This window comes from Phodopus roborovskii, unplaced genomic scaffold (assembly GCF_943737965.1).
Source record: "Phodopus roborovskii unplaced genomic scaffold, PHOROB, whole genome shotgun sequence".
NCBI lineage: Eukaryota > Metazoa > Chordata > Mammalia > Rodentia > Cricetidae > Phodopus > Phodopus roborovskii.
The window spans coordinates 6970952-6989230 of NW_026125052.1; the positions used below are offsets into that span (position 1 = coordinate 6970952).

General features: G+C 42.4%; 1 protein-coding gene across 3 annotated transcripts in view; it reads right to left on the reverse strand.

Moving 5' to 3' along the window:
* Tom1l1 (target of myb1 like 1 membrane trafficking protein) overlaps window positions 1-2271 on the reverse strand; it is a 43572-nt gene extending 41301 nt beyond the window's left edge. Inside the window, exon 1 of one of the 3 annotated variants that reach the window (XM_051195210.1) lies at window positions 2111-2271. In XM_051195210.1, the coding sequence (XP_051051167.1) occupies window positions 2111-2168 (58 nt within the window). In that variant the 5' untranslated portion in view covers window positions 2169-2271. The remainder of the gene's footprint in view (window positions 1-2110) is intronic. The other 2 variants (XM_051195301.1, XM_051195386.1) reach the window with 2 other exon arrangements.
* Window positions 2272-18279: the final 16008 nt, after the last annotated feature.

Here is an 18279-nt window from a genome sequence, read left to right on the forward strand (position 1 = left end):
AGGTACAGATGATGAAAGAATTTCAGAGCGCATGTATAAAGAAATTACTCAAGGCTACACATCAAATAGAACTTGCATTCAAATCAGGCTTATTTGACTTCACTGTTTGTATTATTTATATTTATATATATATATATTTATTTATTTATTTTATATAACCAAGTCCATTTAAATGAAAACAAACATTTATAGACAATATTTGGGAATTTGGGCATCGTTTTTTCCAAACTACTTCCTGCTGGTATTTTTAAGTTATGTATTTGGTGGGGAAATGAGAGCAAATAAAGGAAGCGACAGACAGCACAATAACCGAGCAAGACGGCTTCTGGCATCAAAGTTACACCACACAGCTTTACATAGTTACACCCCTGACATTCCCTTCTCTAGACAGACTATTTAAGAACTCAGAGCAAAGGCCAGAGAACCTCTAATGCAGTGGTTCTCAACTTCCTAATGCTGTGACTCTTTAACACAGTCCTTCATGTTGTGGTGACCCCAACCATGAAATTATTTGTTAGTACTTCATAACTGTAATTTGCTACTGCTATGGATCGAAATATAAGTATCTGTGTTTCCCAATGGTCTTTGGCGACCCTTGTGAAAGGGCCATTGGGAGCTCAAAGGGGTCATGACCCACAGATTAAGAACACTGCTCTACTGTCACTGTGTTCACTGGCTTCTATGACAAAGATTCCTAAGCACGGTGCAAACCATAGTGTGATACTTGAATCTGGCTCTGAATGGACAAAGCTGAGCAATCTTGCCTGTGTTGTTAGGCACACATTATTCTCCCATCTGCCAGATACTTCCTCCTCCTCTTTCCCAACCAGCTCATTCCTAGAGAACTCCTATTCACCCTTCCTCAAAGGCCAAGGCTGAGTTCATCTCTCCCTTTTCATAAGTCTTGCATGACATACGTGTTTTCTAGTATTGTAAAGTTTCTCACAATGGCTACTACAGAATATGTCCATTTCCTCACAAGCAAGGGCATTCCTTGAAGGTTGAAACTATGCCTTCCCAAAGGCAACTAGCTGGTAGTTCTTAATGTTTACAGAACTAGCGGATAATTTGACATACTGCTGGAGTTTTTTTTTTTTTTACTTATGAAGGTTCATGTGGTTCTCATACGCTAGTCAAGCAAGGAGATAGGCAATGAAGAAAGTGTCCTCCCTCAAGGGCAGCACTACTTTGCGGCTTTCGAAGATGTGGAAACACAGGTTTAAGTTCAAAGGTGTTCCCTGTCCCTAAAGCAGTTAACTTATCCTGAGCCCCAACTCTCTGAATCTAAGCCCTCCACAACCAGGTTCTTAGGATTTCATCACCCCACTTAGTTCCAGACAGTTTGTCATTAATACACCCTGGTGCCACACCCTGTCCTCAAGGGAGGGGTCGGGAGAAAGAAGGGAGCTGAGGTGGCAAAAAGCCAAGCATAGTCAGTGACTTCTGAGTCAGCCCCTGTAGTTCAGAATGCAAGCACAAGGAAGAAGAGAGGGCAACGCTGGGTTGGAGGGCGACACTGTGGGCCTCTGTGACTCCAGGTGGCCCCTCTCCCTGTCCCCAGCACCAACAGCGAGCACTTTCAAACTCTGAGTTTAAGCAAAAGGCCACTCAGATCGCTTGAGGTGTGAGCTGAAGAAAATTGGTTTGGAGAAACCTGCCTCTCCAGGTGAGGTAACGCTAATTTGCTCCTCTGAGCCCTCGCCTCCTCGTCTGTAAAATGGGTATAACAATAAAGTGCTGGGAATGGACGCACTTTATGAAGAACCTTCCCCGGGTCAAGAAGTTTCCACTTTCTCCTCCCAGCGGTCCCAACACTCCACACACTGCTGCGGGTCACCTGCTTGGCTCCACTCGCCCAGCCGACATCCAAAGGAAGATTTTGCATTTTTTTTTCTCCAAAATGTTCTGGTATAAGTGAGCCAAGAAAAGAAAGGTGGACAGCTGTCGCAGGTCGCACACAGGTGGCGTGGGAAAGCTGCGGGGGAGGGTAGCATTCCCTCCAACTTGGTCCAACTCGCCCCCACCCCCAACAGTCGAGAATGGAGTCGAGCGGGCAAAGCTCCCACTGTCCCCAAAGCCAGCGGGGATGTTACTTCCCACGCTTGCTTACCTACGAGGTGACCCACGGAGGTACCGTAGGGATCGCGGTGACTCTTCCCAAACGCCATGGTAGCTCCAGAGGACCCTCCCAGGAAATCCGCCTCCACCGCCCTCCGACTGGCGACTCCACCCGCTCGGTGCTCGAGGCTCCTCCTCTCCGCTCCAGCGCTTCGCGGCCGCTGCGAGGCGCCATGCAGCGCGCCGGGCGGGGACCCGGGGGACTTGGCGCACCTGCTGCGCGCGCCTGGCGCTTCCTGCTCCGCGTGACTGTAGGTGGGCTGGGAGCCCGGGAGGAGCCCTGTAGCTCTGCACCCCAGGGCCTTGGAACTCTTAGCCCAGTTCCAATATCTCCGTTTGAGGGCTGCAGACCGCTCCCTTCCCTTTGGAGACTAGGCAGTGTGGGGTTGGTTGCAAACAGAGAGCAGAGGAATATTGCCAGGCTTAATGGAAGGACTTAGACCTCGTAGGTCACTGTCACACACACCCAGAACAATGAGATTTCATCTATTCCCATTCCCACTCCAGAGATCCCGGAACCGATTCTTGCGCCCTTCCTTTTAAAATCTACGAAATTGGGAGGGGGAATGGGCTGATTAGGAGAGCGACAGCCTCCCTGGAGCCCGGCCTTTGTTTCTCTCCTGTTTCCAAGAGGGACCACAGGGCGCCGCCACACAAGCTCTTGGCTTCTAACTCCATCTCCTAGGAGCCCTGCTTTCCAACCTACTGGTGAAAGGAGAGTGGGGCTTTCCTGGGGCTCTGGCAGCAAATATGTTTGGAATGTAAATCCACATTAAGAAACCAAACCCCTTTGTAGCTTCTCTACTGAAACCAAGATTTCTTCCTTCCTTCCTTCCTTCCTTCCTTCCTTCCTTCCTTCCTTCCTTCCTTTCTTTTTTTTTTTTTTCTTTCTTTTTTTTTTCTTCTTCCTTTAATGGAACCAAGATTTCTTTTTCCTTTAACTCAGCTAACATCCAGAAAACAGCCTCCAATCTGTAGGGCGCCTCCTAAGAGGCCGGTGTACTAAGCTGGTGGTATAATTTTTTGCTTCCTGAGGCTAACTGGAACTCAACTCCATATATACAGCGAATTTATTTTTTACCCCTGGAAATGGTGACAGCGAAAAGAGCAAGAGGACCTGGCCTGACCCATGTTTTAGCCTTAAATATTTTAGCATAGACGCCCAAACCAGATATATTGTGTTCCCAGTGACTAACATCTATTTTATTGATCTCAAATCTTCTGCCTGCTCCTCCTCCTGGATTAACATCGACATCTACAATACTTCATTTTTGTTGTGAGGATGTTTCTCATAACGAGCTTGTTCTTAACTGAAATAGGAAGTGTTTATCAGGCCCACTAGCTGCTTCGTGTGGGGCCATTTATCTCCTCCCTTAGTCAAAGTGTCATTACAGCTGATGTTGAAAACCTCTTTTGGTGATGTCAGCCTGCTCTCTCTTTTGTCTTAAGGTCACTGGCAAATCATTTGCTGTAAAGAGTAAGGTTTTTCCTGCTGGCCTGGACCCACCGCAGCGCCAGCCCCAATTAACACACAGAGACTCTGTATAGATATAATTCTGTTGGCCAGTTACTTGTTTCTTATTGACTAGCTCTATCTTAAGTATTAACCCATTTCTATTAATCTAAGTATTTCCACGTGGTTTTGCCTTCACTGCAGTGTGCTGGGGGACAACGTAAAGGAGAAATCAAGTTCAGCACTAGCTCAAGGGCTGATGATCCTCTATGGGAAATAAGAAGTAAGAAGGAACCAAGTGTCCCCCATAGACCACTTCCCTCCTGCTTCTACTGAGGGTGGGGGGTTAGGCTTTTTGTTTCCCTCTGTCTGATTTCCTTCCATGGCAAGATTGAGAGAGAACAGAGGAAGAGTATCAAGGAGTGTGGCCTAGACACAGTGGCTGATTAGTACCACTATGTTCTTGCCCATCGATGACCACTATGTTCTTGCCCATCGATGCCTGCATAGACACTGCCCCGCCCCAGGATGTTGTCATGGCTGTAACCATTCCTTTCTACACTGTCACTTTCTCCATGATTCCACCCTTCCCCAGAAGCATCAACCCAGTCGGTGTTCCTGTAGTCTAGGAGAAGGACTTTAAAAGTCACAGCCAAGTGGAGGTCAGAAAAGAAGCAAAGATGAGGATTAAATATCTGGGCTGGAGAAGTGGCTCAGGGGGTTAAGAGCACTGGTTGCGCCTCTACAGAACCAAACTTCGTGTCCCAGCACCCAGCTGGCAGCTCACAGCTATAGGTAACTCCAGTTCCAGTGGATCTGACACTCTCTTCTGGCCTGCATGGGCACCAGGGTACACACATGGTGCACAGACCTACACGCAGGCAAAATACTCAGGCACATAGAATAAAACACAGTTTAAATAAATGACCAAACAGATAGACACCAGGGCCCTAAACCTTGCTAAGAGCTCTCCCAAAGCATTTTTATTATGTGCGTACGTGTGATGTATGTGTGCAGATATGCAGGCATGTAAGTACTGTGTGTGTGTGTGTCTGTTGGTCAGAGGACAACCTCGGAGTTTTGTTGTCGTCATCGTCTGAAGCTTCCTCCAATAAACCAGGCCAGCTGAGCTTCCAGGAAATTTTGTCTTTGCCTGCCCACCTCACAACAGCATCACCACAAAGGCTGAGGCACACTACTTCATGCAACCTTACACAGCTTTTGGAGATTCAAACTCAAAACCCTCACTCGTAGTGGCAAATGCTTGGAAGCATACCAAGACCTCTCTCCAGCGCTGCTGATCATTTAAGTGTGTGTACATCGTGATGCTAGGTAAAAATATGCGCAAGATACCACTTTTCAAAATGTGTTTAATACCTGCAACTGGAAACCTTCCATTACTGTGCTAAGGAAAAGTAGCATACTGTTAAATGGCTTGGCTACATGTTGAGCCATGGCTGTCTGATTCTGGAGCCTATATTACTGCCAGTATTTGAAGTTGATGAGTGAGTGTGGCATTTTACTTGTTAAAGGACTCTGATTCAAAGTGATTCCTTGACAAATGAGGTAGTCTACTGTCTACTGGTACAGAGTCCTGCCCTTTTTTTTTTTTTTTTTTTGGTTGTTTTTGTTTTTTTCCGTGCTTGCTTAAGAATGGTTAGTGTGTTTTTGCCAGCACCATAAATTAGATGTGTTCTCTATTCATTACATGATTAATCCCATAATAGGTATGAAACCAGATTTTACAGATTAAAACAATTAAGGCAGATAGTTTTTCACACAGTCACAACTGCAAGTGAAAAATCACCAGACTCCAGATTCTGTGACCTTAACCACTGCACTGTACCACCCTTTCGTGCTCCTGAATTGCAGGCAATGCACTTATCTAGCACACACATTGAAAAATATAGGTTCTCTAGGGGTGTGTGGGTAGGGGAATGCTTGCAGAATGTGGGGACCAGAGGTGGTAAATGAGCACATACGTAAAATAAAAGCTGCTACATCCAAAGGAATTCCATCAGTGACTGTTTCTCAACAATGGAAATTTTAGGTTATCAGAACTAGATGTGGCTTTGGAAGCTACACAGTCTCTGTTACCAGAATTTTAGAGTGATATCCCTTGAAAATGAGTCACTGGCCCAAGGCTATCCAACTCCAGACTAGGATGACACAATATAGATTAAGGATAAAATGCCTACTCTTCCTTTTTTGTGTTCCTTGTTTGGGTATTTAAATGAGAGCCTCCACCTGCTCTGTAGTAGCTTCTGCTCTTTTTCATTTGAATGTGTTCAGTTCCAAACATTACCCACCCCTTCCCAATTATGCTTCTATGGAAACTACCTTCAGTAACCATGTAAGACTCAACTCTAGCACATAGGCTTAACCTTTGTCTCTATCTTACTTCTTTCCTACAGCTCCTCCCTCCCTCCCTTTCTTCTTTGCTGGTTCCCAAGAGATCTGTCACCTGGTTCCATTTGCCTCTCTGCTGTGCTAAACCTAACCATATGCATCTTTCCACATCCTTTGCCTCCTCTCTTCCCAGGTCCCTCCATTATATTTTCCATTCTTTGGCGGAGCCTTTTCTGACCACCCCCACAAGACCTGAGCCTTTCCTTCCTACCCAAAGTGTGTTTCTTCTTTAGAACCTCCAACAGTTTGTGCTAGATGATCTTTCAGAGGTGTCTTCCCTGCCTGTCTTCTAAATAAAAGTCTTTCCGGGGAATAGAACCATGTTTGCTGGGTTGTGCATCCTGTCACTCAACGAACTTGAAGAGATACATATTGGATGTATGAATCACCCCTTCAAAATCTTAAGCAGCTCTGTTCTTCCTTCGATCTAGTCAGTCCCTTATCTGCTCCTCAACACACACACACACACACACACACACACACACCCTGGATGGCTTGGAAACAGCTCGGTTTGTCTAGAATTGTGCTTAACCCCTTCCTCCACCATCTCTAGCCGACTGACTGTCTTGTTTTGACTGCACCAGTTATTCTCAAATTCAATGCACCGATTGGCTGCAAAGAGTGTACCTGCATCCACGTGCCCCACACACCCCGCCATTCCCTGCCCCCAGACCTCTGCATTTAACTTGTCTTGGATGTATAAAGGGCATCAAGATATTTAAGTGTCCTCAGCTGACACCACAACTTTCTGAATAGGATACCTTGGCACTCTCTCTGAGTTCCATTTAATCAGTTTGGATTGCTCGGTGTTTTATGTCACCTCACTCTCTGCCTGTTTGTTTTTTCCATGGGCCACACTCTTTACTCCAGTCGTTCTTCGATATCACAAGTCTGCTCAGGGATAAAATTAAATCTGAGTTTTCATGAACCCAACCAGGTCCTCATGAATCTAATGGCATATTGTTTCTCCTCTTTTTGTTTGTTTTGGATTTTTTTTTTTTTTTTTTTTTTTTTTTTTGCAGAATAAATCTTGCCCACTAATTTTCTAACTCATATACATAATTTGTTTCCAATGATTATTTTAAACAATACTATAACTTTATAATTCCTGATTATGGAAAATGAAGTTCAAATAAAAGCTTTTCTACTGCCTTCTTCCAGAACCTCTATCAGCTTCATGAAGATGCTCCTATCTCTCTACTTCTTCCTTCAAGACCCTTTTGCTCCATTGCTATTGAACTTGTCCTGAACCTACAGACCCAGGGATGAGAATGGAAGGAAAGCTCCATAGGAACAGGAAAGGCAGCTGGCCCTTGACTTCTTCAGACACAGTCCAGTTACTGTCTTTCTTGTAATACCCAGGGTGCTCTTAAAATCATTCCTATTGTACTGATTTTCCTAAAGTCACTTAGAATTGGGAGGAGAGTTCAAACTTTTCCTCATCTCAAAACTTGGCTCATTTTCCATCACATCATAAACTCCTCACGCCAAAGGATTTTCTGCCCTTGATCTAGGAAAACATCTGCAGCATTGGGCACAGTGTCCCTCATTCAGAAATGCAAAGGAGAAGTAGAGTATTGACTGATCTGAAACCTTTGCTCTTCCACAGCCATTAAATTATAAACCACAGAAAGATTCACCGGCTTCTCTCCTCCTTACCAAAATTTAAAAATCCCCCTGAAATCTGGGGTTCAAGGACACCTCTTAGTTAAATGTGTCATCCCAATGGCTTCCTATGAAGCTCAAGCTCAAGACCAAAACTTATTTTTTTTTTTTTTTTTTGGCCTGGAAATAAAGGAATCAATATTTTCATAACCTAAGCCAGAAAGCTTTCTATAGATTTTGCAGTATTACCAGGTTCCACTTAACTCATTTGGGATTTGCCATTTCGTGTGTGTGTGTGTGTGTGTGTGTGTGTGTGTGTGTGTGTGTGTGTGTGTGTCTTTAGAATTCTAGTTTAGGCTTCCAGTCTGATTAAGTGATTTAAAATTGCAGCTCTCAGGTGAGAAAAATAAATCTAACTTCAATAGCTGTTTCTGAAAACTTTGAGATAAGATAATGTTAGTATAGCACCTAGGAAGGTTCTGGGCATACAACAAAGGTCAGCAAATATTAGCCGGTGATCTCTGTTATTTCCTCCTTCTAGGCTACCAGGTGACCTGACATTGATCTGGGAAGTATCTGAAAAAACCTGAGAGTCTCTGGACTTGGGCAGTTTGGGCTGGTACTAGGACAGGCTCAGTGGGATGCTGTTTGAGGGCTTAGGGCTGGGGCTAGGCCAGGCTCAATGGGATGATGTTCAGATGTTTAGGGCTGGGGCTAAGACAGGCTCAGGGGGCTGTTGTTCAGGTGTTTAGGGCTGGGGCTAGGACAGGCTCAGTGGGATGCTGCGTGGTGTGTTCTTCCCCAAAGTCTTGAAAGGGGCAGTCAACTGGAAGGGTAACAGACATCTAATTTTGAGGCCAAACTTGATTTAAAGGCCAGTGTTCCCACTTGCTGACTCATCGATGACAAGGCACAGCACCCTTTCAGAACTTTAATGGTGGAGTTTATCCCACACCCACCCCAATGAATGTGACTCAGCAGTAACCAAGCTAACACTTATATTAAACAATGTTTAATACAAATGCCTGCCATATAAATGTTACTCAATAATCATTAAATGTAAAAGTCTAAAATCGGCTCCCTTGTCCCGATTCTACATCGCCTTGTCTGCTGTTTTTATGACATTATGGTTTGAAATGGTTTTCAAAATTTTGACTATTTCCTGCCTATTTCTAAGCTTTAATACTGCCCCATTCAATGGTAAGAACACGCACTGACTTGGGTATGGCCTTCTTGGCTATTTCCTTCAAATCCTCAAGTCAGGTCTACCCTATGAGAAAGAGGTTCGATTCTCCAACTCCCAATAACCCCACACAAACTCTTTGGTTGTGATATAATATGTACCTCACTTTTGAACAAACAAAACAAACAAACAAACAAACAAACAAACAAACAAAAGCAAAACCACAATCTTTCTATACAGCCCAGACTAGTCTGGAACTCACAATGCTCCTGCCGCAGCAAATTGAATATTGGAATTACAGATGTTACCACTCTGCAGCTACTCAGTGTGTTTCAAAACTAAGGCTTCATGTAGTCAACAGATGTGCATTATCCTTTTTCCTCATCTGCTTTTCTTGTGCTACCATTTGGCATCATCTGTCTCTGTAGACTCCCCGAATGCACTTTTTCTTCACTCCTCCCCCCCCATAGAAAATTACTATTTTGGATTTCTAGCTTCTTCCACAATGCTCATTACAACTTCTGCCTCCTCATGCCTTTTCTTTATTCTCTTTGTCTCACTCTCTAAGCAGCATTTAGTATTATGGGAAGTAGATTTTTTCTTTCATTTGCTTGCGTGTGCTGACTTCCTTATCTCCCTATGGGCAGAGTCTCCACTGTCCATCATTGCATTCCTCGGTTACTGCAGTACTGTGGCTCGCTGAGTGGGGACTTCCCGTTGTAAAGTCAGTTTAGAGACTGCTGTGACAAATGAAAAGCTTCCAACACAGCCACAGGAAACTGACTTTAAATTATGTAAAACTCTGCTCCACATTTGATTTTTTTTAAAACAAGATTTATTTACTTTTTGCATATGGATGTTTTGCTTGCATGTGTATATGCGCACAACATCTGTGCCTGGTTGTCACATGGGCTAAAAGAGAGCATTAGATCCCCTGGAATGGGAGTTACAGAGTGTTATGAGCCATCCTCTGGGTACTAACCAAACACCAGTCCCCGGCAAGAGTAGCAAGAGCTTTCAACTACTGCACCATCTTTCCAGCTCTAATGCGTGTTTATTTTAAATAACATCTTTAGATTTATTAGAGATATTTCTTTATTTTTTGCATGGATGACTCCTGTGCATTCAGGAGAAAAGATGTATAAACAAAATAAGTTCAAACAGATGCATCTCTGATACAGAGGCCTAACTCTCTGGATTCATTCCTTGGCTCAGAGTCAGGAGTATACTAAGTCTCTCTCCTCCAAGCCAGCTAGCTCATCTTCTGAGCCACCATAAGCACTGGTGATCCAGTAGTTTGGGGTGAACCACGCTGCTGCCTCTTCTCCTGATCTTCTTTCAAGGAAGTTGTTGACACTCACAACATAGTACTTTCTTTGATTTACCAGAAAGTATTCATGAAAAAGTTATTGGATAATAAATGGGAATCATTTTTCTTCCCGGGCACATCCTTAAATAAATTTCAGACTGAAACATTAGGGGGCTTTTAGTTGTCCCATGAGTCACCAGGGATGACACACATATGCCCAGTCACTGTCAACTCTGAGAACATCTCTGCTGTCACCCTGGTAACAGAGATTGTAACACACAATAGGGTGTGAGATGAACTTGAATATTAAAGATATGGAAGGGTTTATGTCTTGAACTTTTTTATTTTCTCCTGTAGGTACTTTATATGAAACCACTTATCAAACAAATCCTACATATGCTAGAACATCACTCATGGGCCTTTAAATTCTGGAACCAATGATAAACTGACAATGTTTTTTGTTAAGTCAATATGGAGAGAATGTTAAAATTGTGACTTTAAGCTTTTACTTTTCTTTTCCCTCAGACACATGGTGTTACTGTGTTGCCCAAGCTGGCCTCTAACCCAGTCTTCCTGTTCAGTCTCTCAGGTGCTATGGCATTCAGTCACAAATTTCCTCATTCATGACACCTTAAAAGTCCACAACTGTATAATTTATAGTATCTACTTTTGAATAGATGTAAGTACTGCTCCAAGTTTTTTTTGTGTTTTTATATTTTTAAAATTGCTTTTACATACCAACCATAGTTCCCCTCCCTCCTGCCCCTCCCCACCTTCTTCCCCTAACCCACCCTTATCCACTTTCCAGAAATAGTAAGGCCTTCTATAGGGAGTCAACAACACCTGACACGTTCAGTTGAGACAGGACCATCCAGTCCCCCTCCCCCACATCAAGGCTGAGCAAGGTATTTATATGGGACAGGCTTCAAAAAGACAGCTCATGCACTAGGTAGGGATAGATCATGGTCCAATTGCCAGAGAGCCCACAAACAGAACAGGCTGCAAAACTGTTGCCCACATGCAGAGGGACTTTTAGTTCCAATGAGGCTCCCCAGCTGTGGGTCTAGAGTCTGTGAGCTTCCACAAGTTCAGGTCAACTGTTTCCCTGGGTTTCTCCATCATGGTCTTGACCCCCCCCCCCCCCACTCATATCATCCCTTCTCCCTCTCTTCTGCTAGACTCCTGCAGAAGGACACTCTTTGGTGATTAGAATGTATTTGATGGCATTTTTTTAAACCATGAGAGGGCAGTCTTGTTTAACTTTTTACATTCTCCCACAGCCTGGCTGGAAAGCAGTACTTGGGCAGAAATCACTGGAGGGGGAGGAAGGTTTCAAGAACCCTGATAACTGCAGTTTCCAGGGTTTCCTTTGGGGAGTGTGTGGAGAGGGTCTCCTACTGTCATGAAACCTGCCATTACTTATTTGCCAGACAAAACTAGAATGTTAGTGATTTGGCAGGGTAGGTAGAGATAGTCACCCGTTTAAAGGTTGTGTTTGGAATTTGAACCTCCTGGTGACAAACACATACCCAGAATTGTGCAAATGTCAAAATATAGAAAAAGACTACCTGGAGTGGCCAAATGAGTGAGAAAGATAAGAAGCCAAGGGACTGTGTATGGAAAGCTACTCTGATTAGTCAGCATCTTATATTTTATATCCTTATTAGAACCTGCCTTCACTTACTCCATCTCAGTGAATTTTATCATATGGAGGCATAATGTGAATGTCTAAGCCAGCAGGAAAAACTGTCTCGTAAACAAATAATTGCAATTCAGTCTAAGTGATAAATATTTAGATGCAGTATCATGAGAGCACAAGGTTAAAATTACTTAGCAAGGAGAATGAAATCTTGGAGCCAGGTCTTATAAGTTACTGCCATCCAGGTCTGTTAGTGTAGGTCCAAACACACACACACACACACACACACACACACACACACACACACACACTCTGCGGGGACAAAGAGGAGAATACAGTTCTATTTAGTAAGTCTACATCCCATAAGGGCTGTACTTCAGTCTTTCAGAGACATGATTTAAATCCTTTCCCAATTCTATGGAAGCAATATAAAAGTGGTAGTAGGTGCTAATGCTTAATTTTTAGTATAAGAACACGTGGCAACCAATGACCAGATGGAATTAGTGATATGGATAAGATAAAATACAATCTCTGTTCACACACAAGTCAAGTAAGGAAGAACTCACAATCAAGGGGATAAAGTTATTTTGTGCAGATGTATGGAAAACACAATTTTCATCAAGTCTTACTTAGTATCATGAAGCCTATTGAATCATAAAAAGGTCAGGATGAGCTTCAATATGACCGAGATAGAGTGGTGGAAATCACTGTATTAGTCTTAATATGCAAGGTGGTTTCCTCACCATGTTTCTTACAGACACAGCAGTATCAGTTGCATTCCACAGTTAAGTAAGAACACTGTTCATATTGAGTAGTGCTTTGATATTTCTCTATGGAGGTTCCCAGTGTGCACAGCGGTACACTTATTCATGTAGATGAAAGATACTAAAGAGATACTGAGATCGATATCACTTCAAAATGATTTTTACTTTGTTCACAACAAAACAATCTGTCTATAATTGAATGTTTATATGATGCTTTATGTTTAGTGTACTTATGGACATGAAGGCTTAAGATAACCCTTCTGCTTTCCCTGTGAATACCCACAATACTCCTGAGCTTCACCCGAGAGAAACCAATCAGTCTCTTCTCAGTGAAGGTCCTTGCTCAGACAGAAATGCATCCTGTAAAAGCTATATAATAAATGTAGTAGGCTTTACAGGCAACCACTCACTTCTGTCACAAATATGCATATGGGATGGTAAAAGGTAATATAAATAAAATAATGAATAAGAAAAAAATAGGTATCAGGCCAGATTTGTCCCATAGACTGACTTCCTACATGCTTGGTCTAAATCATTTAACCCTCCTTTTTAAAAGTTGATTGTATTAGAAGAAGGTACATTGAGTAAGGGTACCAAATGTGTTAGCCACTCTCAAGGTGATTTGTAACAGCTATGGAAGAAACCCAATAGGAGATCTTTGTACCAAGTCATGTTTCTTGGCAGTCAGACAGACAGCTGACTAATGTCAGCTGGTTCCAGAGTTGTGAGTAAGCTGAATCTATAAATAGAGAAAAAAACTCAAAGTTAGAACAATTGCATCTACTAAGAAGTTGGTAAATGGTATCAGGAATGGAGACTATGGGCTCAAAAGTGATGGGAGTTGTCCAGTTCATGATCCTGAAGTTCTGATACCACAAAAGAACTTGGGAATGATTATGTATTTTTAAAAAGATCCTAATACTTTGAAACTACACTCTAGCTTTAGTTTCTGGTTTTTTTTTTTTTTTTTTTTTTTTGGAGTTTCTATTGTTCTTATTACCATGGATAGCCTCAAAGTTTATTTCTTATAGCTACAGAAAACATCAATGGATATTTGTTGCTGAGTACCAAGGGAACACTCTCCCCTGCCTGTAGTTTGGGAACCAGAGTTGTTTATCAAATATTCATTACCCAGTATTGGCTATACTAGGAGATTTCTCCGTTGATCTTTTCTTTTTATATTTGTGTAGTCTTTCAGTGGGCTGAATAACCATAAGCAGTTTTTTCTTGAAAATGTACAGGCGTTTTCCCTGTGGCATTTGGCAAGAATAAAAATGGATATGTACCCTCTAAGGCTCCTCAGAGCTGCTCTGTGAGGTGTGAGGATTCCATGTGGTTAAGATTGTTTCATGACAAGTCTAATTTATTCCAGTTGTTGCTTCTATTGAGGCCCTTGGTGAAAATCTTTTCAGATTTCCCACCTGAGTACAGGGAAAGACCTGGGGCTGCCAGCGAACACATTTCAAAGGTTACATGATTAACCAATATGCCTTCATGTCCAGTTATCCCCAGCCTGAGACCATCCTTCAAGTTGTACTTAACAGTCCCTAGAGCTTAATTCAGTCCCTGTCATCACTGACACAGTTTAATGTTCCTCTTTTCTGACTGCCAATCTTAAAATAACAATTTGTAGAAGAAAATTTGTCCTTTTATAATATGAGTAGAGAAGAAAGTGCAATTTTATGCCATTCAAGGTGAGGACATATTTTTGTCTTGGAAAGAATGAATTCTTAGATTTGTTAATGTAGTTCCTTGTACAGCTGTGCTGTTGGATGTTTTATGTCTCTGATTCATTCTTATTAAAAAATAGTCTTCTTCAGGAAAGAATTGATTATGCAATACCAAATGCTCAGCCCTGAAAACATACATACAAGTACCATTATGCATACTGAGCATGTCATACTTAGGAATATATATTTATATATGCATGTAATAATAATTAATGAAAAAGAGGCTATGAATTTGAGAGAGAGGAGAGGTATGTGGGAAGACTTGAATTAGAAATGGGGAATGCTGTAAATATAATTTTAAAAATAAAATAAATACATTATTTTTGTTAACTGCCAAACATTGCCTAAAACATGGCATCTTGCTTAAGAAATGGTTTCTTATAGATTTAAGAGTACATTGAAATTATTACTACAGATCTCTTAAACATTATGTTTTGAGATGGGACAAAAATAGACATCACTACAATTATTAATGTCATTTACCAGAGTTCCTTAATCATATTGCTAACATTTATAAATTCATAGTATATCTGATTTAACCCAAGATCTCACAGTGAGTTACAGATGCATTTGAGTCCAATTTGGCTTCATTGTGTGGAACTATTAAACTTTCCTGCTTCATAATATACAAATTCAATGTAATTCCCATCAAAATTTCAACACAATTCTTCACAGCCTGCAGAGGGCCATGGGGGTATGTATCAGAATACAACTGATTTTCACAGCTAGTAACACCTCAGACTTCGCCAGGTTAGGTTTCCCAGAAGAAACTATGAAATTTGCAGGCAAATGGGTGGAACTAGAAAAAAAAAAATGAGTCTGAGTGAGGTAACTCAGGCCCAGAAAGACAAACATGGTATGTAGTAATAAGTGGATATTAGATGTAAAGCAAAAGATAACCGGACTACAATCCACAGCCCAGAGAAGATAGGTAACAAGAAGGACCCTAAGTAGGACATGGATTTCCCTGAGAAGGGGAAATAGCTGAGATCTTCTGGGTAAACTGGGTCTGGTTTGGGGGATATGGGAGTGGGTGGAGGGGAGGGGATGGGGGATAAGAACATGAGGGATCAGATTGTTCAAGTTATGGGTGGGATGGAGGGGGAGAGTAATTAACCAGATATCTTGATAGAGGGGACATTGTGGAAGAAACCCGGTGCCAGGAAACCTCCCAGGAATCTATAAGGACAAACCCAGCTAGGACTCCTAGCAATAGTGGAGAGGGTGCCTGAACTCGCCTTCTCCTGTAATCAGATTGGTGACAACCCTAATTGTCACCAGAGAGCATTCATCCAGTAACTGATAGAGATTCAGAGACAAGCCCTAGGTTGAGCTCTAGGAGTCAAATTGAAAGGAGGGAAGAGGGATTGTATGAGCCAGTGAGATCAAGATCACGACTGGGGAACACATAGAGAAAGCTCAAGGACTCTGGACCAACAACTAGGGAAACTGCATGGGATCTACCTGGGTGCCATACATGAGGGTGATAGTTGTGTAGCTTGGTCTGTTTGTGGTGTCCCTAGCATTGGGATTAGGACCTGTCCCTGATGCATGAGCTGGCTTTTTGGAACCTATTCCCCATGCTTGGATGCCTGGCCCAGACTTGATGCAAGGGGGGAGGAACTTTGGTTCTGCATCAACTTGATAAGCCATACCTTGTTGACTCCCATGGAAGGCCTGCCCCTTTCCGAACAGAGGAGAGGATGTCGGGGTAGACAGGAGGTGCGGGGAGGGAATGGGAATAGAGGAGGGAGGGGAAACTGTAGTTGGTATATAAAGTAAATGAAAAAAATTAATAAAGAAAAAAAAAACTTTCCTGCTTCAATAGCCATATGCCCACGAGGCTCCAGAAAAGTATTTTTTTATGCACCGAACAGAAAACCTAAGGAAGAAAACCCAGGTATGTACAATAAGACATTTATAAGACATTTACTAAGACATTTGGTTGCCTGTCCTCTGGTATGTGTGTGTGTGTGTGTGTGTGTGTGTGTGTGTGTGTGTGTGTCCTATTAACAGGACAAGTGCCCTACCTAAGGGTTATATTTTAAACAGCAATTCAAATAGACAGTGTGTCACATTGATGCCCACTATGTGGTGGCCCTCCATTAGGCACCTCAATATTATTTTTCTAACCAGAAAAGATATTCAGGGACTGGCTGATACAAAGATAGTCAGAGACCTAGGATCTGACTTTATTTGACACCAATCTAATCTTTTCTCTCTGCAAAGTCCTGCTCCATGCTGCTTACATGGCTATCTCCTGTTCTAATTAATTTGGGGGCTCTCTGTTGGATTTTAATTACAGACATATTAATTCATGAGAAAAGCTGATGAATGTAGGGTCTCCTTAGAAAATTTGTAGTCAAGTGCTAGGTACCATATTCTGAAGACTCACCAGGTAGGCAAGTTGCTACCTGGAAGCGGCTGGGATCACTGAGGATGCCTTTGGTTAATTGGAATAGCAGTTTTGAAGGAAAGGCGATGTTAAAGCAACATACACATATTTTCTACTGAGGTAAGAAAGGTGAGTTGTGAATACCATTAATATAAGGAGTGACATAGGGTTGAGATGGGCCATTTAAAAAGACTTGAGTAAATTCCCTTGGAATAAAATAAACACAATAGAAGCCAGAAATGGAGAGAGGGAGAGAAGGAAATGTTTTTTTTTAAATTTAATGTTTAGTTATTATTATTATTTGTTTTTCAGAACAGGATTTCTATGTATAGCCCTGACTGTCCTGGAACTCAGTCTGTAGACTAGGCTGGTCTAGAACTCAGATATCTGCCTGCTTCTGCCTCCCAAGTGCTGGGACTAAAGGTGTGCACCACCAATGCCCTGCTATGCTTGTTTCTTTAAGTAGGGTTTGTTCTTAAACATAAACACACCTAGAAAGTTCACTTCAGTAACACACCTAGAACCCAAACTCCTCTTCTAATTGAGAGAAAAAGCCATGCCAAGGAAGAATGTTGCCCATGAAAAGTTGCCTGCAGCTTGCCTTTGCGTCGCCCAGCTGCAGACAAGGGGCACTGGACAAGATGTAGCCTCTTCCCATTTGGAAGTAGACCTGGCTATGGCCAGTGCTGTCTGAGGTCCCCCCCCCCAGTAAGAGGAGGACCATTGTGTTTTAACATAGTGTAAGACTTCTACTCTTACAAGCCACTTGTACTATTAGTACATAATTCAGCACAACATTGGAGTCCCTGGACGGTTGAAATGGCTTCTCCTTAACCCTGACTCATCCTTGGCAGGGATCAAAGGAGGAGAGAGAAGGAAGGAGCCTAGAGTTGTCTGTGGAGGTCACTACCTGTTTCCAAGGAACAATCATTTAAGTGATGTACCAGTAGATGGTTTTGGGGTGAGTGGGGGATGGGGACAGGGGAGAAGAAGAAGAGGACAGGGACAGGGGTTCTGTGGCGTCAAACAGCCTCTTAGGAATGATTTGGACTTGCATAGGAAAGGGCTTCATGCATTCGAGAACTTCATAATTACTGTGGTGGGCAGTGTGTGTGTGTGTGTGTGAGAGAGAGAGAGAGAGAGAGAGAGAGAGAGAGAGAGAGAGAGAGAGAGAGAGAGAGAGAGAGAGAGAGAGAGAGAGGAGGAGAGAGAGAGGGAGAGAGAGAAAAGATCATGGAACAAACAGACATAATGGAAATGTCTCCCTATTACCTAAAAGATAGACAAATGTAATACATAGCATTTAAAAAGTATTCTTCCTACCTTTCCAACACAATACTTAGCCTTCTGGTAAAAGCCTCTTAACAAAAACCAGTGGCTCCTTAAACTTATTTCCTGTGTGTTCTTTCCTATTTATCAACACATTGACTGTGACACTTATTTGTGGGCAGAGAATGTAGTTTAGTCTGTCCTTTAATATCCTTTACATTCCTTAAGGAAAGTGTTATTGTTTTGAGAGGATTACTAAAGTGTGAGTATGAAACTGTCTTAAGTGCTATGAAATGAATTCATTATTTTTCCTGGAAATTTTCAATAATAAGGGCATGTCTATAGGCAAAGCACGCGCTTGCAATCTCCAAACATCGCCAAACAGATCCAGCACCTCATTTACTC